The sequence below is a fragment of the Saccopteryx bilineata genome, chromosome 5 (assembly GCF_036850765.1).
Source record: "Saccopteryx bilineata isolate mSacBil1 chromosome 5, mSacBil1_pri_phased_curated, whole genome shotgun sequence".
Classification (NCBI taxonomy): domain Eukaryota; kingdom Metazoa; phylum Chordata; class Mammalia; order Chiroptera; family Emballonuridae; genus Saccopteryx; species Saccopteryx bilineata.
This window is the reverse complement of record NC_089494.1, coordinates 237248999-237274365: the sequence shown is the minus strand read 5'-3', so window position 1 is coordinate 237274365 and position 25367 is coordinate 237248999. Positions and strand designations below refer to the sequence as shown.

At 37.0% G+C, this 25367-nt stretch overlaps 1 protein-coding gene across 3 annotated transcripts in view; it reads left to right on the top strand.

Moving 5' to 3' along the window:
- The window catches only part of UBE2K (ubiquitin conjugating enzyme E2 K), a 74755-nt gene that overhangs the window by 33602 nt on the left and 15786 nt on the right, over positions 1-25367 (top strand). Inside the window, exons 2-4 of one of the 3 annotated variants that reach the window (XM_066279412.1) lie at positions 6848-6941; positions 11967-12025; positions 23576-23658. In XM_066279412.1, the coding sequence (XP_066135509.1) occupies positions 6848-6941; positions 11967-12025; positions 23576-23658 (236 nt within the window). The remainder of the gene's footprint in view (positions 1-6847; positions 6942-11966; positions 12026-23575; positions 23659-25367) is intronic. The other 2 variants (XM_066279414.1, XM_066279413.1) reach the window with 2 other exon arrangements.

Sequence of the window (25367 nt, the reverse complement as noted above, 5' to 3'; positions counted from 1 at the left end):
CAACTGTCACCCCATCTGATTCCAGAACATTTTATCACCCCAGAAAGAATCCCCTTACCCATTTGCAAATCTTTGTCTCTGTCATCTGCCTCCTGTAACAACCAATATTTACTTCCTGTATCTATGGATTTGCCTATCACATGTAGCTTTTGAATACTTAAAATGTGACTAGTCCAGATTAAAATTGAGTTATATTTGTAAATTGCATACTGGATTTTTTTTTTTTGGTATTTTTCCGAAGCTGGAAACAGGGAGGCAATCAGACTCCCGCATGCATCCGACTGGGATCCACCCGGCATGCCCACCAGGGGGCGATGTTCTGCCCATCTTGGGGCGTCGCTCTGCTGCAATCAGAGCCATTCTAGTGCCTGAGGCAGAGGCCACAGAGCCATCCTCAGTTTCTGGGCAAACTTTGCTCCAGTGGAGCTTTGGCTGCGGGAGCAGAAGAGAGAGACAGAGAGGAAGGAGAGGGGGAGGGTTGGAGAAGCAGATGGGCACTTCTCCTGTGTGCCCTGGCCGGGAATCGAACCGGGACTCCTGCACGCCAGGCTGACGCTCTACCACTGAGCCAACCAGCCAGGGTGCACACTGGATTTTGAAGACTTGAGTAATAAAAAAAGTGAACTATCTCAGAAATTTTAATTTTGATTATTAAAATATTTTTATATATTGGAGATTAATATATTATTAAAATTAATTTCTTGTTTATTTTTATTCTTTAATGTAGTTGTTATAAATCTTTAAAGTACATTTTTTTTAAAGATTGTTGTTATTATTTTTTACAGAGACAGTGAGAGGGATAGACAGGGACAGACAGACAGGAATGGAGAGATGAGAAGTATCGATCATTAGTTTTTTGTTGCGCATTGCGACACTTAAGTTGTTCCTTGATTGCTTTCTCGTATGTGCCTTGACCATGGGGCTACAGCAGACCGAGTAACCCCTTGCTCGAGTCAGCGACCTTGGGTCCAAGCTGGTGAGCTTTTGCTCTCACCAGGTGAGTCCGCACTCAAGTTGGCGACCTCGGGGTCTTGAACCTGGGTCCTCCGCATTCCAGTCCGATGCTCTATCCACTGTGCCACCGCCTGGTCAGGCTACAGTACATTTTTGGTTTACACTATATTTCTACTGGATAACACTGGTCCAGAACTTATTTTTATTAAAGAATATGAATGTGTCCCATGCCTTCAGTTTCCTTCTGTTCTTCTAGTCTTAGTTTCCCTGTCAACCCTCCTTTGGGAATATGACATGCACTAATTGCTTAGAAGGTAGAAATCTTTCTTGTTACTTGGGCCTTAGAATAGCAGGAAAAAGATAAGTCATTTATATTATGAGAAAATAATGGTAAATGTTAAAACTTTTAAGCTTCATTTCCAACAAATTAAGAAGAATTGGATTTCACATTTATTTGCATAATGAGGAGCAAAGGCCTTAAATTTTGATAGTTGTGATTTGACTAGGGAACAAATTAATAGTTTCTCTATAGCAGGGGTCCCCAAACTAAGGCCCCGCGGGCCACATGCGGCCCCCTGAGGCCATTTATCCGACCCCCTTCGCACTTCCGGAAGGGGCACCTCTTTCATTGGTGGTCAGTGAGAGGAGCATAGTTCCCATTGAAATACTGGTCAGTTTGTTGATTTAAATTTACTTGTTCTTTATTTTAAATATTGTATTTGTTCCCGTTTTGGTTTTTTTACTTTAAAATAAGATATGTGCAGTGTGCATAGGGATTTGTTCATAGTTTTTTTTTATAGTCCGGCCCTCCAAGGTCTGAGGGACAGTGAACTGGCCCCCTGTGTAAAAAGTTTGGGGACCCCTGCTCTATAGCATATGAGAATTATCTATAACCTTAGTTGTCATTTAGAATTATATTTTTCTTACATGAATTTTGAATTTAAATTTTATTTTAGAACAAAAATTTCAGAATAAATAGAAACGAGGCTAATCTGATTAATTAGCCTTTAAAAATAATATTTTCTTTAGGTGGAAGTTTTCTGCTACAATATTATTATAGAAAGTCAACACAGCCTGACCAGGCGGTGGCACAGTGGATAGTGAGTTGGATTGGGACACAGAGAACCCAGGTTCGAAACCCCAGGGTCGCTGGCTTGAGCCCAAAGATTGCTGGCTTGAAGCCCAAGGTCACTGGCTTGAGCGAGGGGCCACTTGCTCTGCTGTAGCGCCCCCTCCCACCCCCAGTTAGGGCACATATGAGAAAGCAATCAATGAACAACTAAGGAGCTGCATCGAAAAATTGATGCTCCTCGTCTCCCTTCCTGTCTGTCTGTCCCTGTCTGTCCCTTTCTCTGTCTCTTTCACACATACAAAAAATGTCAACATTTTACAGTGTGAAATGGCTACTAAACATACAGTATTTACTGGATGGCAATCATTGTTAAGTGTACTGTGTTGATTCATTAAATACCCCCCATGAAACTATACGTGGTGTGGGTACTTTTATAATCTCCAGTTGGTGGAGGATGAAATTTTCAGAGTGGTTCATTACCCATGTCAAAGTCATATAGTAAATTTTAAACAGGTTAAACAACAAAATATGTTATACTTAGTGCTTTATGATAAAGTTGCTTTCAATTTTTAATTTTCCCCTAACTAGAATGTAAGCTCCAAGTGGGCAGGAACTTAGTTTTGTTCACTAACACTTGAAGTTGATTTCTAGCATATAGTAAACCCAAGAAACTAGTTGAAAGAATTTTGTGATTATATCAATTCACCAAGAGACTTGACCTTGAAAATCTATTAGAATTGCTTTAGCAATAATACTCATTTATTTATCAAATTCAAATGAGCTTCAACATTGTTTGCTATTTTGCATACTTTATGTATTAATCTTAAAATTTTTTTAATGGATTTGAGAAAGAGAAACATCCACCTACTGTTCCTTCCATTTATGCATTCATTAGTTGATTCTTTTTTTTAATTAATTAATTAATTTATTTATTCATTTTTAGAGAGGAGAGAGAGAGGGAGAGAGAGAAACAGAGGGGGGGGGGGACTGGAAGCATCAACTCCCATATGTGCCTTGACCAGGCAAGCCCAGGGTTTCGAACCGGCAACCTCAGCATTTCCAGGTCGACGCTTTATCCACTGCGCCACCACAGGTCAGGCCATTAGTTGATGTATGTACCCTGACCGGAGATTGAACCCACAACCTTGGCATATCAGGATGATGCTCTATCCACAGAACCACCCAGCCAGGGCCTGTATATTATATCTTAATAAAATGGTTTATTTAAAAATGTTTACTAGGAGGTTAATCTTCTTCTATCCATTTCTTTTCCTTTTTATATGTTAGAAATGCAGTGGAGATACAAGGGAACATTAAAAATCAGGACCACCAAAGGTCCCCTTATTTGCATTCCTAAGTTGGAAAAAGAAAGTATAGAAAAGCAACTTTGCAGCTGTTGTCACGAAAAATGTAGTGCAGTGATAAAATAGCTTTTCAAGGTTTCATCCAAAGGACTTAGCCTCCCTGGTTGTTGCAGTCATTAAAATGAATAACATTGTTTTGTGATTTATTTTTAGATGTTACATTTCTATTGCTAGAGTGAAACAGAACCATGAATACATTTTATAAAATAGGGCTTTGAAATAGAAGGTTTTTGTAATTAATATTGTTAGGGGAACAGCATCCCCTACTTTTGTCCAGGAGATTCTCATATAATTCTGAGATATGTATTATCATTTTTACAGTAATAAAACTGAGATATTTTAAGTGACACCACAAGTAATTAACTGAACTGGGATTCAGCACACACCTTTCTCACCCCAAAGGACTTGCCTTTTCTAATGTTTGTTATCTTTTGCCTTTTTCCCTGTCTTCTTTACAGTTGAGTCGTAAGTGGGATTTTAAGGTAGTTTGTGGGGCCTGGGATTGGCGTTTTGGATTGTGTAATAATTGGATGCACTCTAGAGGTAATAAAGGAAAATTATTGTGTAATGGAAAAATTAAGCTGGGTAAAATATACTCACAAAAGTTAGGGGATATTTCAAAATGAATATGGAGTGATAGAAAAAGCATTTGATTTTTTTCTTAAACAAGAACAGCAGAAAAGCAAACAAGTAAAGAAAGTTGTTTGATTATGCAAATGGATGCAAAACTAGCTTTTATTTCATTGGTGAAAAACGCACTATATAAAAGGCTGAAAGTACTATAGTATCTGCAAATTCCTTGATCCCCTAATTTTTGTGAACAGTGTATTTGTCTTTAACTCTTCCATTTTCTTTGGGGGGGGGCTTATCTGCAGATATCCTACCCTAGATTATATAGAATGCCTCTTTATTTATTTATTTTAAGTGGGAGGAGGGGAGATAGTGAGACAGACTCCTGCGTGTGCCCTGACTGAGATCCATCCAGCAGCCCCCATCTAGGGCATATGCTCGAATCAGCTGAGTCATCTTCACACCCGGGCCAATGCTTGACAGTCGAGCCACTGGCTGCGAGAGGGGAAGAGAGAGAAAAATGGGAGAGGGAGGGAAAGAGAAGCAAATTCATTTTTCTTGTGTGCCCTGACTGGGAATCGAACCTGGGCTGTCTGCACACTGGGCCAATGCACTGTCCATTGAGCCAACTGGCCAGGGCAGAGTGCTTCTTTATAATGGATTTTATCATGATGATTGTATTCTTTTTTGAGCTAATATAGTAAATTTTTCATAGAGTGAAAAAAGACCCATTTTTCTCTGAATTATAATTTGGGGTAATGAGGACAAAAATAAAGACAAGTATAAAAATTAATAATTATTTATTTAGCATTTTACTAACTGAGACAGTTGGGGCAATCTTTTTTTTTTTTTTTTTTTTTTTTACAGATTCAGAGAGAAGGATAGACAAGGACAGACAGACAGGAACTGAAAGAGATGAGAAGCATCAATCATTAGTTTTTTGTTGTGACACCTTAGTTCATTGATTGCTTTCCCATATGTGCCTTGACCGTGGGCCTTCAGCAGGCCGAATAACTCCTTGCTCAAACCAGATGAGCCCGTGCTCAAGCTGGCGACCTCGGGGTCTCGAGCCTGGGTCCTCCGCATCCTAAGCCAATGCTCTATCCACTGCACCACTGCCGGGTCAGGCTGTTGGGGCAATCTTGAAGGCACTTTTCTCATTTCTGTTACCCCCCTCACTTTATTTCGACTTTAGTCTTGTCCTTTAGTAACCTCACATTTTTGGGTTGTTTACTTTTACTTTTTTCTTGGTAAAGGTATATTGTGGCAAGCAGTAGAGAACTTTGAAAGCATTGATGATTTGCAGGATCCAATTACTCTTGTTTTACCTAGAAATCTTATAGGAGAAATCAAAGTCTGTAGTTTTCGCCGTGGCTCCTTAAATTGGTCTGTGAAAGTCTGATGCCTTTGCTTTTCATTTTAGCATTCATTGCTGTGCATACTGGACAGAATATTTTACTATTACTAAAACTGTGCATTTAATTCTCTACCACAAATACCAGGATGATAATGATTTTTTTAGGACACAAGAAGAAATTTTTCATTATGCATATTTATAATTTTAATTTTGGGGTAAAATTATCTTTAGAAAAGTATGAAATACTTTAATTGCAAGTATAAAAAAGATATTAAGTAAACCAATACTAATTAGAATGTTTAATTTTAAAATGCATCAAGTCTTTTGTCCTATATTTTTATGAAAAGATAAGATTGGTTAAGTCATGAAAAATTTTAAATTTAGGTTTTAAGTTGTATGTTTTTCTATACTTAACATTCTGTACTAAAACTGTTTACTATAGAAAAAGAATAAAAATAGTATCTTCTGTTGGGGTGGGAGAAGGAAGCAAGTTTAAGAAGGTAGGTTCAAAAAACAAAAATTTACTCTTGAAATCTTATGAGGCTTTCTTTCATAAGAGTAGATTTGTTGTATTACTTAAGTAAAAACTTGAAATCCTAACCACAAACAAAAACATAACTTGTATATTAAGGTTTTATATTTTTAAAAATTGAGAAAGGGGGAGGATAAACTATTAGGAATGTAGACTAGTATGATACTAGGATAGGTCAGAAAATACAGGTGGAGAACCCATTTGCATTGTGAGCATTGATGTGAATCCCACTGGAGAGTTTTCTGAATCTATTGACTCAGAGAACAGACTGAGAAATTGAAGTGATAGTATAGATGAGAAAGTACTTTGAGAAGTAAAGTGAAATAAATAGATGTAGAGATTTAAAATAAAAATCTCTTTGAAAGTAGGTTATTGCCATTGAAGTAAACTAAGCAGAAAAACAAATTGAAGTGTCATTAGAGATTAGATGATACTAGTGATGCATTTAGGCTTCAGAAATTTTTATGGAAAGGAAAGTTAATTAGATTTAGAGCTTTCACTGTCTGGGTGGATAATGTAGTAGTATTTCAGTTAACCCAAACATCTAGAGTTATGCTTAGTTCAAGTGAGAACTTATAGCCTAAATGGCTTCTGTTGACCCTGAATTTTCTGTTTATATTTATAGAACCTATGTAACTTGGGGGTATATCTCAGTATTCATCTACAAATGGAAAGGTTTATCACTTTGGACTTAACATATATGAAGTTGACAAATATGAAATAAGTGTCTGCTGTTTTTCTTTAAACATTCCTATAAAGTCAACAAGCCATTGTACTATTGTTCAGAGTGGTTTTATTTTATTAAAAGCATTGAGTGAAAACTTGTTAGTTTTTGTTTTAAATATTCATAAAACTAAGTCCTAGAAAAACAGACTTATTTTTATTTAGAGTAGATAAGCTAATGAAAGAGGGGGTTTTAAAATTTTTTATAGGTAATACTTTATAATAGGCTTTTTCTTGCTTATATAACTAACATTTATTTTCTGTTTATTTTTAAGACGAGCAAAAATCAAATTAAAGTAGATCTTGTAGATGAGAATTTTACAGAATTAAGAGGAGAAATAGCAGGACCTCCAGACACACCATATGAAGGCAAGTACTTTTTTCTGTATCAAAATATTGTGCGTATTAGAACTTGTCTGAACCATTAAATCAGAATATCTTAAGAATCTATTATAAATTACATGGAAGGTAACTTCATTTGGCTTAGGATATATAGCAATTTTTAAATAATAAAAATAGATACTTATCTAGACTGATTTTTCTTACTGAATTTTAGCTAATTTTTTTTCTTTTCCCAAAACAGATACAGTAGGGCCAAGTTACAGGTTATATAGTTTAGAATTTAATAGTATATAAAACCTCTAACTTACATAGACTATATAGACTTTCAGTTACCTTTCATATGGTATCTATAACAAGCCTTACCTTAAATTTCTCAGTGACTAAAGTAAATATTTTTTAAAGTTCCTCTCCCCTATTTGTCATTTAGCATTTCATTCACTCATATGTCTTCAAACAGGCTGTATTCCAAATACTTAAGTTTTTTTATTTAAGAAAGCTTTGAGTGATCATTTTAAGACACACAGAAAAGAAAGAAAGCAGCTTTACTGAACTTCGTGTTCACTAAGTCTCTAGCTATTTTAGACCATGGAATTGGGTGGTAAGATACAGAAAGAAGCTCTATAGCTTTTTATTTTCTCGAGGCAAATCTTTAGTAATGAATATTACTATAAGTGTGGATTATGTAGCATAGCCAAGATTCTTGCATATAATAGACATTCAAATATTTGTTTAATAGAAATCATATAACAATTTGTAGTAGCATTTATTGAGTTTTTACTTATTTTGAGCTTTACATGTATTTTCTCATTTAATTCTTATAACAAATCTTATGAGGTAAGTACAGTTGTCACTGTTTCATAGATGGAGGAACTGAAGCTCAGAGAAGTAGCACAGCTCAAAGAAGTGGGATTTGAGTCTCAGCCTTTGACTTCAAAGCTTATATTCTCATCACTGGCTGTTCTTGAATAAATCAGGGTTAACTGAATATTAGAAGTGGTGATTATGTCTACTTTGAGTGTGGTGGTTCTATTCTACAATAATTAGTTACCTCAAAATTTTCAGAAGAATCCAATATTCTTGAATATGTTTGTTTTTATTCAAAATTTTAAAGACCCGAATATGTTTTTAGTATGTCCTATCAAATCTTAAGTAATATAATTTTATTTTTTGTTTCATAATTTATATGAGCCATTTTTAGACATCATTTAATTTTTTATAGTATTTATTTAGTGCCTCCTGTATGCCAGGCCTCTTTTGGATGCTTTTATGGAAGCTATTCATTTAGTCTTTTTGATAATCATTAGATGGATAAACTTTAATTATCTTATAAAAATCATGTTCTTGTCTTAATAGCATGTGTTGTATGTAAAGACATACAGCCGGCCCTATGTATCTGCAGGTTCCACATCTGTGGCTTTCGCCAACCTCAGATGAAAAAATTCAGGGGAAAAAATGTTACGTGGTGGCTGGTGTGTACTGTGTAGTTAAGTATATGATGGTTGTGTCTGTACTGAACATGTACAGACTTTTTTCTTGTCATTATTCCCTGAACAGTAAATATAGTATAACAACTATTTACATAGCACTTACATTGTATTAGGTACTAGAAGTAATCTAGGGATGATTTAAAGCATATGGGAGGATATGCATAGGTTATATGTAAATACCATATCATTTTATATAAGGGACCTGAACATCTGCAGATTTTGGTATCCGTGGAGGTTGGGGGTGGAAGATGTATATGTCCTGGAACCAATCCCTTGTGGATATTGAGGGATGACTGTACTAGCTTCTTCCTGAAGGCAGGCATTATAAATATTCTTGAGTTACTTTTTTAGGCTGTTTAAATGTATTTTGAAAGACGGTAGGTCAGTAGCATTATCATTCTAGAGCTCTTTCAGCAAATTGATACATATAAACAAGGTACCTCCTGAACTCAAGTAGATAGGCAGAATGTTCTTTACCTTCTTGTTAACCCTTAGGAGAGGTAGATAAATTTTAAAAACTGGAACATATACACTTTTGCAGGATTATTAAGTTATCAATATACCATATTCTTTGCTAATTAGAAACATTTGGTGGTTTTTAAGTGCTTATATCTGCTGCTGCCACTGAATGAAACATTGTTTGGTAAGATTAGTTTTAATGTGTTTTTTTGGGTATATAATTGAGATGGGTTAATTTAAATTGTATTCTTTTTATCATAAAATTATTGAAGAGAACTTGTTTACTTTGTTTAGGAAAGGCATTTAAAGGTATAAACTTAGGTACTATCTTTAAAAATATATAAACATGGGTAAATATTTTGATAATATTTATTGTAGGGCTCTTGCTGGTTCTTGAGGGTTTTTTTTTCAATCTTAATTTAAAAGGGAAAATTTTACCTGTGGAATGTTAAATTGTTTATAACCATTGCTCAGTAATGAGGCAGCTATTTTAATCTGTATTAAAAGTAATCAGATTGAGAACTAGAATACCCATGGAAAAATTACTATATTGCACATGGTACTTAACTCAGTTCTCTTTTGTTGTAATGGCTCAGTGGAAAAGAAACAATTTAGTTCTTGAGCCTTTTTTCCTAAGAGTTGTTTTCAATTTATGGTATTGTTGATATTTTTAAAAATCTCATCCCATTCCATCTCTTTGTATTAAATTAAATTTAAAGAGTATAAATTTTTAATATTGAAAACTATTATTCAATAACTAAATGTTTTATAGGGAAAGCTGTTATAATATGAATAATGGTATGAATAATGTAGTTATAAAGCTCCCTTAGTTGTGTTGCTCTGATATATATAACAAATCATGCTTATGGTATGCTATGGTTGTTACATATTGAAAGTCTTCAGACAGTAATTCAAAACAGAGCATATTAATAGAATATGGAATAGAAATAGGATGGGGGGGATTCTGGGTTCAGCATTATTTGTATACCTGGGCTCTCATACTACTCCTATCCTAACAGATTGTTTTTGGACATTTAAGAGAGAAGAACTTTATATGAAAGGTTATAGAGACACTAATCTGGAATTTAACCAGAAAAAAAGTAAGATTTTTTAAGAAGGAAAAAGAACCTACATATGTCTCAGGCCAAATTTATTATGCCTATATTTGAAGCTAGCATTTATAACTAAAGATAAAGAGTTACCTTTATATTCACAAAATTTCTTCAGGTATCCATATCTTACCTGTCTTATTTTTTGTTCCTTTTATTTTGACTATTTACCTTTATATTTCACTGCTGCCATATGCTTTGTGATTCAGGCATCTCACTCAGCTCATGCATTAGTCACTATGAGATTCTATTAAAGCAGAAGAATTGGAACCAAAAAGGGCTTTAAGAGGGTGGTACCAAGTACATTGCTCTTTTGTTTTTCTCCTAGATACACATTCATCTATCTGTTTCTAACAGTGGAGGGAGGAGTATTAGAAAGAATTCAGTATAGCCTGACTTGTGGTGGCACAGTGGATAAAGCGTCAACCTGGAAACACTGAGGTTGCCGGTTCAAAACCCTGGCTTGCCTGGTCAAGGCACATATGGGAGTTGATGCTTCCTGCTCTTCCCCCTTCTCTCTCTATCTCCCCCCTCCTCTCTAAAAAAAATGAATAAAAAAAAAAAAGAAAGAATTTAGTATATACTGAGAGTTGAATGTTTGGAATTTTGACGTTCATAATTGCTCCCAGTGCATTTTTTTTTATTTTACTTTTTATTATGGAAAATTTCAGACCTATATTGAAGAAGGCTAATGAATTCTCCATATACTCATTGGCCAGCTTTCAAGACTGTCAACTCATGGCCAGACTTTAATCTGATTATTCCTTGATTATTTTAAAGCAAATCCCAAGCATAGTTTTATATGTAAATATTCTGGTAGCACAGTTTCATGTGCTCTGTTTTGGAATAGTTAATATTCTATGTTAATGGATCATAAAATCTTAGGATTGGGAAGGTTCCTCAGAGTTAAAATTCAAATCCAGTTTATCGTCCAATTCAAGGTTACCTCCCTTCATTTTCCTGAGAGCTAGTTTTCTTTCCAGGTAATGGAAAACTAGATAAACTTTAAAAAAATATGTGTTTAGCTGCTAATTGCTCAAGATAACTTCAAAACAGAATGTTGCCTTATGTTTCCATACTGCTGGTTAGAACAACTTCTTTGTAAAGTTTTGCATTTTGTGTACCTATTTATAGGCAGAGAACAGTTCTGTCTTTATGCCTACCTGTTGTTGAATGTTAATTTTAAAATTTTAACAAGCAGCCTGACCTGTGGTGGCGCAGTGGATAAAGCGTCGACCTGGAAATGCTGAGGTCGCCGGTTCGAAACCCTGGGCTTGCCTGGTCAAGGCACATATGGGAGTTGATGCTTCTAGCTCCTCCCCCCTGTCTCTCTCTCCTCTCTCTCTCTCTCTCTCTCCCTCTCTCTCTCCTCTCTAAAATGAATAAATAAAATTAAAAAAAATAAATAAAAAATAAATAAAAATAAATAAAAAATTTAAAAATTTTAACAAGCAGTGTTGGCATTTAATTTAGGGCACAAGTTAAAAGTTTGGGACATTTTTTCATTTGAGAGAACCAGCTAGAAGTAGATCTTTTGTATATGACATAATCTGTATATCCTTTTTTTCTATATATCTATGCCTTATGCCTACCTCTGCCTTCTTTCTGTTTTTCTTCTTCTCCCCCACCCCCTTTTTATTTAATAACTTGTCAGTGTGGACTAGAGTAAACAAAAGGAGACAGAATCTATACTACTCAATTACCCTGGTGAACTCTTTGGCATTGAATTTTCTGTGAATTTAATGTATTTATTTATGTCTATCCCTATTATTTACTGATAAACTAACACAGTTGTATAAAATGGGTATTCTGTATACTCTAAATAACAAATTAAAAACTAATGCTTTTAATTATTTTCTTTTGGGGTTACAACTTTAAAATGAATTTATTGTAATTGAATAAAAATTCTACGTTTTGAAAAGTTCTATCACTGTATTTGGCTTTACATATTTGAGATGGAGCAGCATTCTTAACTTTCTGTTTTCCCCGTTTTTTAGGAGGAAGATACCAACTAGAGATAAAAATACCAGAAACATACCCATTTAATCCCCCTAAGGTATTGTAAGCCTATTTTTGTGCATGAACTTCTAAAATATTTATTTTGGCCCATTTAATTAATATATATTTTAGTGCTTATTAAAGTTACAGTGTTTCGAGTTGCTGTGTAAATTTAGTGTGGACAAAATTTCAGGTAATAGAAGAGGGTTTGTTTCTGCAATTACAATGAAAAGAAAGTTTATGCAGCAGAAGCTAGTAATGGCTTTCAACAGGAATAATAGGATGTGTGTCTGACAATGACTTAAGTTCTAGGTCTGACAAAAGAAGAACTCACACGAATTCTTTCCTTAAATAAGTATGATTTTTAGGGAAGATTGTATTCTGAATATTTTCAACAATTATTTGAGTAATATGTGCCTTTATACTAATAAATAAGACATGCACTGCCCTTGCTTTCATGGAGCTCATTCTAGCAGGGAGAAAAGTAATGAACAAATAATTGCAACTGTGATGAATGTTAAAAGAGGAAATAGAATGCTCTAGAATCATGTACAAGAAGGGAACTAACATAAACTTATCTTTTGACTGAACAGCTTCCTTTATGTCTTTACTTTAGCTACTATGACCATTTAGTTTAGGCATTTACCTTGATTACTTACCTATTTTGCCTGTTATTTAATCACCCTTCATCTTTGTCACTCCTATTCATTTCTCTGCACTGCTGTTCCTAAAATATAGTTTTGACCGTGGGTTTTTTCTTTCTTTTTTGTCAATAAAGTCTAAACTCCTTAGCCGAATGTTTAAAATCTCCTCTGTTACCTGACTCTAGTCTTCTTTTCTATCCTAGTTTTCTACCACCCTCATCTACCACATGGGTCTCATTTGCCAGCCTGGATTATATGCTATTTTAGATGATACTTATTCTTTCACACTTTCTGTCATTTTCACTTGAATCTGTCTCTCATTTAAAATTCTAGTTTTCTTTTGAGGTCTAGGTAAAGTATCACATTCTCCATTAAACTGTGCCCATCAAATTGTTTCTCCTACTCTGAGCATTTTATATAGCTTTATATAGTACCAAAATGAATACAGTACCAACTAATGTATTGTATTATTTGGGAATATGTATTTTTCACTAGCTTTATTCTTCTGAGGTGAAGGACTATGTATATACTTTTTTTTATATACACTTTTGTATTTTCTGTTGCTCCTCACAATGTAGTATTCCTTAAACATGTGATAGTAGTCACTTAGTAAATGATTTGGAATTCACTTATTAAATCTATTGGTTGTTCCCATTTAAGTGAGGAGAAATGGTGATGGAAATTCCTGGGTGAGTTTGGGTCACCTTGTTTGAGGTGCCTATTATCTTGTTGTTTACGTACATCTATTTTCTGATAAGCCTGGTCGGTTTTTTTTTTAAATAGTGATAAAATGTTCATAATATAAAATTTACCATTTTAACCATTTTTCCACTGCGCCCCCGCCTGGTCCCATTTTAACCTTTTTTTTTTTTTTTTTTTTTTTCTGAAGCTAGAAACAGGGAGAGACAGACAGACTCCCGCATGCGCCCGACCGGGATCCACCCGGCACGCCCACCAGGGGCGACTCTCTGCCCACCAGGGGGCGATGCTCTGCCCCTCCAGGGCATCGCTCTGCCGTGACCAGAGCCACTCTAGTGTCTGGGGCAGAGGCCAAGGAGCCATCCCCAGCGCCAGGTCCAATGGAGCCTTGGCTGCGGGAGGGGAAGAGAGAGACAGAGAGGAAGGAGGGGGGATGGAGAAGCAAATGGGCGCTTCTCCTATGTGCCCTGGCCGGGAATCGAACCCGGGTCCCCCGCACGCCAGGCCGATGCTCTACCGCTGAGCCAACCGGCCAGGGCCTTAACCATTTTTAAGTGTGTAGATTAGTGACATTAAGTTTATTCACATTTTTGTGCAACCATCACCACCACCCATCTCCACATTTTTCATTTTTCCTGTTAAACAATAACTTCATGTGACACCATGCCCCAGCTCCTGGAAACCACTGTTCTACTTTCCTTATTTATTTCTTTTTTAAAGATTATGTGTATTGATTTTACAGAAAGAGGAGGGGAGGGTAGCAGGAAGTATCAGCTCATAGTTGCTTCGCTTTAGTTATTTATTGGTTGCTTGTTGTATGCCTTGACTGGGCAAACGCAGGGTTTCAAATGGGCAACCTCAGTATTCCAGGTCAGTGCTCTCTATCCACTACGCCACCACAGATCAGGCTGTTCTACTTTCTATGAATTTGACTACTCTAGGTATCTATCTCATTTAAGTGAAATCATACAATATTGTCCTTTGGTATTGGGCCTATTTCACTTAGCATAATATCTTCAAGGTTCATTGATACTCTAGCATGTGTGAGAATTTCATTGCTATTTAGGGCTAAATAGTATTCCACTGTACATATATGCCACATTTTTAAAAATTATTTACTGATTTTTAGAGTGAGAGAAAAACAGATTTATTGTTCTGCTTACTTGTATATTCATTGGTTGACTTTTGTATGTGTCCTGACCAGGGGTCAAACCTGCAACTTTGGCATATTGGGATGATGCTATGTACCTGGCCAGGGCTCACATTTTGTTTATTCATTCAGCCATCATGGAAATTTTGGTTGTTCTCTACCTTTAAAGCCTGGTTGATTTTTTATTTTTATTTTTTATGAAAGTAGTTTGTGTTTGTTGTAGAAACTAGAAAAAATTATATTGTGAAGTACAAAAAAGGAAAACAGTTTCAATATGACCACTTAGAGATGTCCAGTATAAAGCTTTATTTATTTATTTATTTATTTATTTATTCTAAAGTGAGAAGTGGGGAGGAAGAGACACAGACTCCCACATGCACCTGACCAGTATCCACTTGTCATGCCCACTAGGGGCCGATGCTCTGCCCATCTGGGACATTGCTCTGTTGCGACTGGAGCCATTCTAGTGTCTGAAGCGGAGGCCATGGAGCCATCCTCAGCGCCTGGGCCAACTTGGCTCCAATGGAGCCTTGGCTGCGGGAGGGGAAGAGAGAAAGAGAGAGGAAGGAGAGGAGTAAGGGTGGAGAAGCAGATGGACGCCTCTTCTGTGTGCCTGGACTGGGAATTGAACCTGGGATTTTCACACGCCGGGCCAGTGCTCTACCACTGAGCCAGCCGGCCAGGGCCTCCACTATTAAGCTTTTAATTTATGTTTGTGACTTAATTTTATACTCACCCTGTTTAATTTTTATCCTTATCCTGGTTACCATCCACTGGGTTCAATTTAGCTTACTTTACTTGTGGAATACCATAAATTAAAAAAAAGATTTTTAAATGTTTAGATATAAGGATGGACTTCATAAACCAATTTTTTTTTAAGGGACAGACAGGAAGTGAGAAATGAGAAGCATCAACTTGTTGTTGTGGCACTTTAGTTGTTCATTCATTGCTTTCTCATATGTACCTTGACTGGGGGGTCTTCAGCTGATCCAGTAACCCCATGCTTAAGCCACTGACTTTGGGCTTTAAGCCAGTGACCATGGGGTCATGTATGATCCCATGCTAAAGCCGGTGACCCTGCGCTCAAGCTGGTTACCTCAGGGTTTTGAACCTGGGTTTTCAGTGTCCCAGGCCAATGCTCTATCCACTATGCCACCACCTGGTCAGATCAAATTTTTTTTAATAGAAATGAGTTAGAAATAAAGATTTTTAAGAGGGACTACTTTGAACATTTTAAATTAAATAATGATAGTAGATGCTATCACTTGCTTTATGCTAAGAATTTCGTATGCTTTTTCTGAAACAGTCTTTATAATAGTCCTAATAAATGAGGCTAGAGGTTATTAAATCTCATGAAGCTCACTGTGTTCGACTTTCATTATTATTATTATTTTTTTTGCATTTTTCTGAAGCTGGAAACAGGGAGGGAGAGACAGACAGACTCCCGCATGCGCCCGACCGGGATCCACCCGGCACGCCCACCAGGGGGCGACGCTCTGCCCATCCTGGGCGTCGCCATGTTGCGACCCTCCTGGGTGTCGCCATGTTGCGACCAGAGCCACTCTAGTGCCTGGGGCAGAGGCCACAGAGCCATCCCCAGCGCCCGGGCCATCTTTTGCTCCAATGGAGCCTTGGCTGCGGGAGGGGAAGAGAGAGACAGAGAGGAAGGCGCGGTGGAGGGGTGGAGAAGCAAATGGGCGCTGGCCGGGAATCGAACCTGGGTCCTCCGCACGCTAGGCCGACGCTCTACTGCTGAGCCAACCGGCCAGGGCCGACTTTCATTATCTTAATGAAGAAGGAATAAGGACAAAAAACCTCTGAAACTGACTACGACTCCACCAAGAACCAAGGACAATTAACCATTTGAAATGTTTCTTCTGCCATTTAATTGGCTTTGTGATTTTTAGGAAGCTAACTCCTGTGTACCTCAGTTTCCTCATATGTAAAGTCCTCTTATAGGATTGTAATGGTTAAAGATGTTATTCCATGCAAAGAATTCTGTGAAACATTTTTTCACATTTTTAACATCTCTGAAATGATCTGTTCAGTGGATTGTATGTCATAATTTAATTGGCAGAGTTTTTTCTTAAAAGGTACACAAAATAATTCTGTATTTAATAGTTGATGATACCTGAGATTTAATGATACCTGCATAGAGTAAGCACTCCAGAAACATTAGCATTAACCAATGATTACCACCCTAAGAGACCCTTATTGAAGTCATCTGTTGGCTTCATTCTATAATATTTTAAAATACAGTAGCATTGACACAAATTTCTTCTATAAATTGTAATTTTCATACATTGCTAGTGGGAATGTAAAATGTTAGAGGTGCTTTGGGAAATAATTTGATTAAAATGGTAAATGTGGAATTAATCTTTTGACCTAGCAATTCTACTTCTAGGTTTCTTCTTTTTATTTTTTTATAGAGACAGAGTTAGAGAGAGGGATAGATAGGGACAGACAGACAGGAACAGAGAGAGATGAGAAGCATCGATCATTAGTTTTTCGTTAAGACACCTTAGTTCATTGATTGCTTTCTCATATGTGCCTTGACTGTGGGCCTTCAGCAGACCGAGTAACCCCTTGCTCAAGCCAGCGACCTTGGGTCCAAGCTGTTGAGCTTTGCTCAAACCAGATGAGCCCGTGCTCAAGCTGGCGACCTCGTGGTCTCGAACCTGGGTCCTCCGCATCCTGGTTGGTTGCTTTATTCACTGCGCCACCGCGTGGTCAGGCTCTAGGTTTCTTCTTAGTAGAATTGAAAACATATGTTTACACAACTTACACAAAAATGTTTATAACATCACTGTTCATTACAGCCAAAAAATTGGAGCAACCTAAATATACATCAGCTGAATGGATAAATAAAATGTGGTATATCCATACCATGGAATATAACTTGGTTAAAAAAAAACTAAAAAAGAAACCAGACACAAAAGGCCACACATTGTGTGATTTTATTAATATGAAGCATTGGAAGAACCAAAGTTATAGAGACAAAATGGATTGGTGATTTTCTTAGGACTAGGGGGTACAGAGGAATGGGGAGTGGCTGCTAGTGGTTACACGGTTTCTTTTTGAGGGGACAAAATGGTAAAATATTGTGATGATTGGTTGCATATATAAAATCCACAGAGTTGTGCACTTACATGATCTCAGGTTAATTATTAACCTTTAAAAGTCTTGATTATAGCTTCAAAATGATTGCATAGTTCTGGCTCTGTTTTCAGATACTATTTTAGGTAATATTTCATTTAATCTTTGAAGTCATTGTTCTATTAGCCCTTTCTGCTCAACTCTTTAGTACAGTGAGGAAATAGACCCAAAACATAAGAACTAAGATCTGTGGTGGTTTGGTACTATTAGCTCGTGTAGCTCTGGGCCACTGTCCTAATTTCAGCCATTCTGTATTGAGGTAAGCTTCAAGATTTAGAAAGGTCTTTTTAATTTGATCAACCCCAATTTGTCTCCGTTTGGCTTCATCCAGTTAGTCATATAGTAGTTAAGAATTTTGTATTCGCCCTGGCTGGTTGGCTCAGTGGTAGAGCGTCGGCCTGGCGTGCGGAAGTCCCAGGTTCGATTCCCGGCCAGGGCACACAGGAGAGGCACCCATCTGCTTCTCCACCCCTCCCCCTCTCCTTCCTCTCTGTCTCTCTCTTCCCCTCCCACAGCCGAGGCTCCATTGGAGCAAAAGATGGCCCAGGCGCTAGAGTGGCTCTGGTCGCAACAGAGTGATGCCCCGGAGGGGCAGAGCATCGCCCCCTGGTGGGTGTGCCGGGTGGATCCCAGTCGGGCGCATGCGGGAGTCTGTCTGACTGCCTCCCCGTTTCCAGCTTCAGAAAAAAATAAATAAATAAAATAATAAAATAAAATAATTTTGTATTCTTTTTTTTTCATGCTCCCTTTGTCTTCTCTGTATTCTTTTAAATATAATGCTTATCCTGTTAATGGCATTAAGCTTTTGTAGTAAATGTTAATGAACATGATTAATGTACTGTACTCTGTATATGTATGTATATATTGATTTGAAATTTTTACTGATTGGTAAATACAATGGAAAGAATGGGGAATATATATGTATATTTCTTTTTGAATTGAGTTCACATATGTTCAGTGTGTTGACTCAGGTTTAATTTTAAGCTTTATGAGGTAAAAGTAATGAAGTTAATTGATTATATTCTCTTCTCACTACTGTGCAGCTAAAACTGCAAAGGATTGAAAACTTACATTGATTGTCTTAATATGGTCTCAGAGTATTTTCTATTAATTATTCTGCAATAAATTATTGACCTGAAGAGCAGAAGGTTTACTTCTAGATGGAGAATACATATGTTTGAATCAGTGAATATAGTGTGGAAGAAATTTGATTCAGTGCATACAGTGTTATTTCTAGAGTAAATAGTATTTATATTCTAGTAATGAAAAATCTCATAAAATTATGAAAACTGTAACTCAGTGATTTGTCCAGTTATGTATTAGAGATTGTGTTGTGAATTTTCTTCTTTATCCTGGTGTTATAAACATTCTTTTATATGTCAAATATAGTGTAAATACCAATGCTATTAATCTCTAATGAGCCTGATCATCTAAGCATGAAGGTTTAAAATAAAATAGCATTTTCTTTTGTACAGTAAGTTAAAGATAGCTTAATATTATAACATTTTTTAAAAATATAACATTTTTTAGTTCCAAGCTTGAAACTGGAAATTCTAGTGGAAATATGAGCTCACATTTACCATGAAGTAGTTACTGAACTGTTTGTTGAACTAAAAACTGAATGAATATAGGTTACACCCTATAGCAGTGTTTTTCAACCACTGGTCCCCCAGAAATTTTGTGTCAGTTCTCAAAAGAGTTTACCACCCTGATGTGTGAAGATGATATAGTCTAGGTCAGTGGTTGGCAAACCGCGGTTTGCAAGCCACATGTGGCTCTTTGGCCCCTTGAGTTTGGCTCTTCCACAAAATACCACGTATGGGTGCTACCTCAATAAGGAATGTACCTACCTATATAGTTTCAGTTTAAAAAATTTGGCTCTCTAGGCCTGACCTGTGGTAGTGCAGTGGATCAAGCCAACCTCAAACACTGAGATCGCTGGTTCAAAACCCTGGGCTTGCCTGGTCAAGGCACAATGGGAGTTAATGCTTCCTGCTCCTCCCCCCTTCTCTCTCTCTCTCTCTCTCTCTCCTCTAAAATGAATAAATAAATGTAAATATTTTTTAAAAATTGGCTCTTAAAAGAAATTTCAATCGTTGTACTCTTGATATTTGGCTCTGTTGACTAATGAGTTTGCTGACCACTGGTCTAGGTGGTTAACTCTTTTGCTGACCGGCATTTGATGAAAAACACCGACCTATAGGACAAGATAAGATTGCTGCTGCTGATGTACCAACATCATCTGTACACCAATAACTAAGAATAGTCCCCTTCTTTTGTTTTGGTCTGTTAACACTCTGTAAGATTTTTGTTTCTATTCTTCTTCAAAGTTAATGAATATTCTGAAGTTATCCAAATGATGCTAGTATTAATTTCATTTTTGAAAATAAGGAGACTTGAATTGTTATTAGGAAATGTTTTAGTACTATATAAACTATTCCATATCTTTTTTGTAATTAGAATCAAATATGACTCAATATGTCATAGTAAATGTCATTGTATCATTACTTAAACTTCATCTCTTCCAAGTTCTTTTGATTCTATGTCTTTTGTTGATGTAAGACAAGGATGGGATGTGAACTACATTTTTACTGGTGGATAATGGAGTGTGCTCAGGAAAATTAAATTTTTTATTAGGTTTTCTGCAAATATAAGTTATTTATTCCTAATTGTAGGTTGTAGTACAGTGTAAGAAATAGATAATAATTTTCTTGGTCCTGCATGAATATACAGACATCCCTCACCATATTTCGGTTCACTTTTCGTGGTCTCACTGTATCACGGATTTTTAAATTATATCTATCTAATTTTGTATCATGGACTTTTTGCTATATCACAGGATTTTGAGGTATATAGGTATTTTTATATATTTATTATTTTAATTATATTCGTGGTAAAATAAGCACTTCTAGCCTAAAAAATTGTAAACAATATAAAGTATAAAAAATATTAAACATATTAAAAGAATATTAAATTGAAATAAAGTCTTAAAATATATATAAATAATAAAATAAATATAAGGTTGCTACTTCACAGATTTTCACCTCTCACGGGGGGTTCTGGAACCTAACTCCTGGTGATAGATGAGGGACCACTGTAAGCATATTTGTTTTTATGTAGTGTCTAAAGAAAATCATGTATTGAAGACTTCTTTAAAGTCACAGTGGCCCTGGCCGGTTGGCTCACTGGTGGAGCGTTGGCCTGGCGTGCGGAAGTCCCGGGTTCAATTCCCGGCCACGGCATACAGGAGAGGCGCCCATCTGCTTCTCTACCCCCCCCTTTCTCTCTGTCTCTCTCTTCCCCTCCCGCAGCCAAGGCTCCATTGGACCAAAAGATGGCCTGGGCGCTGGGGATGGCTCCTTGGCCTCTGCCCCAAGTGCTAGAGTGGCTCTGGTCGCAACAGAGCGACGTCCCGGAGGGGCAGAGCATCGCCCCCTGGTGGGCGTGCCGGGTGGATCCCGGTCGGGCGCATGTGGGAGTCTGTCTGACTGCCTCCCCGTTTCCAGCTTCAGAAAAATACCCAAAAAAATAAAAAATTAAAAAAAAATAAAGTCACAGTAAGTTGTAATGTCTAAGTTACTGAAATCCTGGCGTAAGAATTTTATTTTGAACTCAATGAATGGTAAAAATTAAGATGTGGCTATTATGGCTCTATCTGTTATGAGGAAATATTTGTTGAACCTAAGTTCTATATAGCTTGTCTTATTTGATGTGTTCTCTATTTGGTAAGGATACTGTTTAGCCTTATAACAGGTCTGTGATAATGCTAACTGTATATTTATTCAGTATGAGGCACTTTAGATAGTTGAGGTATTCTAGGAAGCAGGATAGATACCGGGCCTTTCAGGGAAGACCAGACAAGTGAAAGATTATAGAAGTGTGATTGATACTGTGACATAGGAAAGTACGGGGTGCTATCGGAACCAGTTAGAAAGAAGTGATATAGAAGCTGAAACTTGAAGGATAAGTAGGAATTAGCCAGAAGAGGACATTGTATTATGTTATTTAGAAAAGAAATGTATATAAAGGCCCCAAGGCAAAAATATACACATATACAACTAAACCTTTTTTTAAATAGGACTTGTTAAGCAGATGCATGGAATATGAGGTAGAAGTGAGGTTTGAGAGATAGGTTAGGGCCAGTTTATCAGTGAAGGCTTACTATAAGGGAATGAGAAGTAATTAAAGGACTCTAAATAAATGACATGAATCGGGTTTGTTTTAAAGGACTCTGGTTTTTTCTCTGGAAAAATGTATTGGAAGGAGCAGAGCTGAAGACAGTAGAGTCAGTAGGTTGTTCACGTGAAGAATGAGTCACCTTTAAGGAGATGGTAGATCTATGGATGGAGAGAAGTAGGTATTGAAATCATTAAGAGTATTTTAAAAATAAAAAGGGCCTGACCAGGTGGTGGCGCAGTGGATAGAGCGTCCGACTGGGATGCGGAAGGACCCAGGTTCGAGACCCCGAGCTTCGCCAGCTTGAGCGCGGGCTCATCTGGCTTGAGCAAAGAGCTCACCAGCTTGGACCCAAGGCCCCTGGCTCCAGCAGGGGGTTACTCGGTCTGCTGAAGGCCCACGGTCAAGGCACATGTGAGAAAGCAATCAATGAACAACTAAGAAGTCGCAACGCGCAACGAGAAACTGATGATTGATGCTTCTCATCTCTCTCCGTTCCTGTCTGTCCCTGTCTATCTCTGCCTCTGTTAAATAAATAAATAAATAAATAAATAAATAAATAAATAAATAAATAAAAAGGATCAAGGCATGGAACATGTCCATTAGTTTTAGGTGTTTTGAAGTCATTGGTGACTTAAAGTGCTTTTTCAAACGGCATATATGTTAGTGAGTAAGTGAGGAAGTAGAGATAGGTAGGATAGACAAGTCAAGTCACAGGAAAGAAGTGAAATCTGTTTAGCATCTTTCCATAAACAGCTTAGATTTGGAACATATGTTAGTGTGTTAATTTTTATAAAGTACTTAGAATGTTGCTTGGCTCATAGTAATTCTTCTATTAAGTATTAAGGAATTTTGACTTAGGTGATAATCATGTGTCAGATAAAATCCTCTTCTTAACTCCTCTCTTCCAAAAGCTCAGAGTAAGAGCTGATGAGTTAGATTTCACTTCATGGTCATATGATAAAATTATCATTTTCACTTTGTTGGTTTCTTACTCTTCCATGATAAGACAAGTAACTAGAGACTCAATCCGAAATCAGATTGTATGAATTTGCTCTTTGTTCTATTGCTAACTAGTCTTTTGATTTTGGATCAGTATCTTAAACTCTAACCTTCATTGTCTTTTCAGTACCTGGTACATAATAATAGGCATTCAAATATTTGTTGAATTACTTTCAAAAAAATTGAGAAAAAAATGCTACAGAAAAATTAGGAGCAATCTTGTAGCCGCTTACTACTTGCGATTCCATGTACCAGTGATTTTGCTTACTTTTTCATTCAAACTGATATTACAGCCTGCTTCACACTAAAAAAATGTTGCTGTTTAGCCTGGCCTGTGGTGGAGCATTGACCTGGAATGCTGAGGTCACTGTTCAAAACCCTGGGTTTGCCTCGGTCAAAGCACATACAACAAGCAAGCCATGAACAACTAAAGTGAAGCAACTATGAGTTAATAATACTTCTTGTTCCCTGCCTTCTGTAAAATCAATAAATAAAGTATTTTTTAAAAATAGCTGTTCACTACTTACAAACACCTAGTAATTATTAGGTTTCCTTGGGGTGGAACATTTATTAAAAGGTTTAAAAAGAATGTATGTCAATGACAACGTATGAATTACTTAAATGCTTTATCTTCTACACCACTCCCTTCACTTAGGCAAAATGATGTAAGTATGGATTTTTAAAAATTAATCTGAGGATTTTTTTTTCTTGTAGTTCAATTTAAACTGTATGTATTTTATTTTTTGTTACTTAAAAACTCAAGTGTACTTTATATTTCTAGGTCCGGTTTATCACTAAAATATGGCATCCTAATATTAGTTCCGTCACAGGGGCTATTTGTTTGGATATCCTGAAAGATCAATGGTAAGAGATTTTCAGTTTACCTTCTCTTCTCTTCCTGAATTCCAGGCCTATATTTATAGAGTGTTAAAGGTGTAACTCCTTTAAGACATAAGCATATATTAGAGTTTCTTTTATTTGGGCAGTAATTTTAAAAGTTATGTATTTGAGTATGCAATTGAAAATCACAGTCTGTATTTAAATATGGACTTACTAGGTAATGTCCAATGCCAGCTTTATTTCTTGAAAAGTTAGACTTTGTTTATATTGGTAAATTTGATTCTTTTTTTTCTCAAGAAAATATTTGTGAAAGACTGAAAAAATTTAGTATTGAAGTAATCAGTTCTGATTGGATGGAAGTCAGACAACAGAAATGTGAAAAGTTGTGTTAATCCATCACGGTTTAGGTTTGCAGGTTTCAAGGAGTACCTTTGTAGATGTTATCTTTATATGCACAGTAATTCATAGTGCTTTCACATATTTTGTCTGATTTTTTTGTTGTAAGAGTTTTTATTCTAGAGCCATTAAGTTCAGTCCTGGCTCTGCTGTTTGCTAACTTGTGTAGTTTTGAGCAAATTACCTCATCTTTGTGCCTTGGTTTCCTCATCTGAAAAAAAAATGGGGTTAATACCTACTTAATAGGACTGAGAAGATTAAATGAATTGTTTTATGTAATTCTCTTAGACTAGAGTCTGCCATATTCTGAAACTGGATGGAAAGACTAAGGTATAAAAAGACATTGGAGCCCTGGCCAGTTGGCTCAGCGGTAGAGCCTCGGCCTAGCGTGCGGAGGACCCGGGTTCGATTCCCGGCCAGGGCACACAGGAGAAGCGCCCATTTGCTTCTCCACCCCTCCGCCGCGCTTTCCTCTCTGTCTCTCTCTTCCCCTCCCACAGCCAAGGCTCCATTGGAGCAAAGATGGCCCGGGCGCTGGGCATGGCTCTGTGGCCTCTGCCTCAGGCGCTAGAGTGGCTCTGGTCGCAACGTGGCGACGCCCAGGATGGGCAGAGCATCGCCCCCTGGTGGGCAGAGCATCGCCCCCTGGTGGGCAGAGCGTCGCCCCTGGTGGGCGTGCCGGGTGGATCCCGGTCGGGCGCATGCGGGAGTCTGTCTGCTGTCTCTCCCTGTTTCCAGCTTAAGGAAAAAAAAAAAAAAAAAGACATTGGAGTGGGAGAAAACAGTAATACGTTATGTGTTTGATTTATTAAGGAAGGGAGAGAATTGAACTTGAACAAGTGAAACAGGAATGACAACGTTCGGTGTATGGGCGAATTGGCTTAGTTAGTAACTAGATAAACAGGCAAGAGTCGCTGGTTTGGTTTTGTTTTCTTTTTCCATTCTAGTAGCACATCTGAATAAGGCCTCTTGCACAGTGTATCATCTCTTGGGATCTAGTTTCTTGATCTATATTTTATACTGTTAAACATTAAACAGTGTGGAATACACCTAATTTTATCTTCTGTCATTTGATTTTTGACTTTTCACAACTTACTGAATTTCTTGGCCTTATTGTTAACTATAAAGTCTACTCCAAGCCCCCTAGCTCTATCATTCAGTGATATTAATGAATACTTGCAGTGTTAGAGATATCTTACTTTTTCCTTTGGTTTCCAGTATATCAGTTTCGTTCTTCTCCTCCTTTGCCCACTCTCAAACTTCCTAACTAATTCTTCCCTCATCTGGAGCTTTGCACATGAGAATGCATCAGGACTAAGCCCTGACCTCTGCTCCTT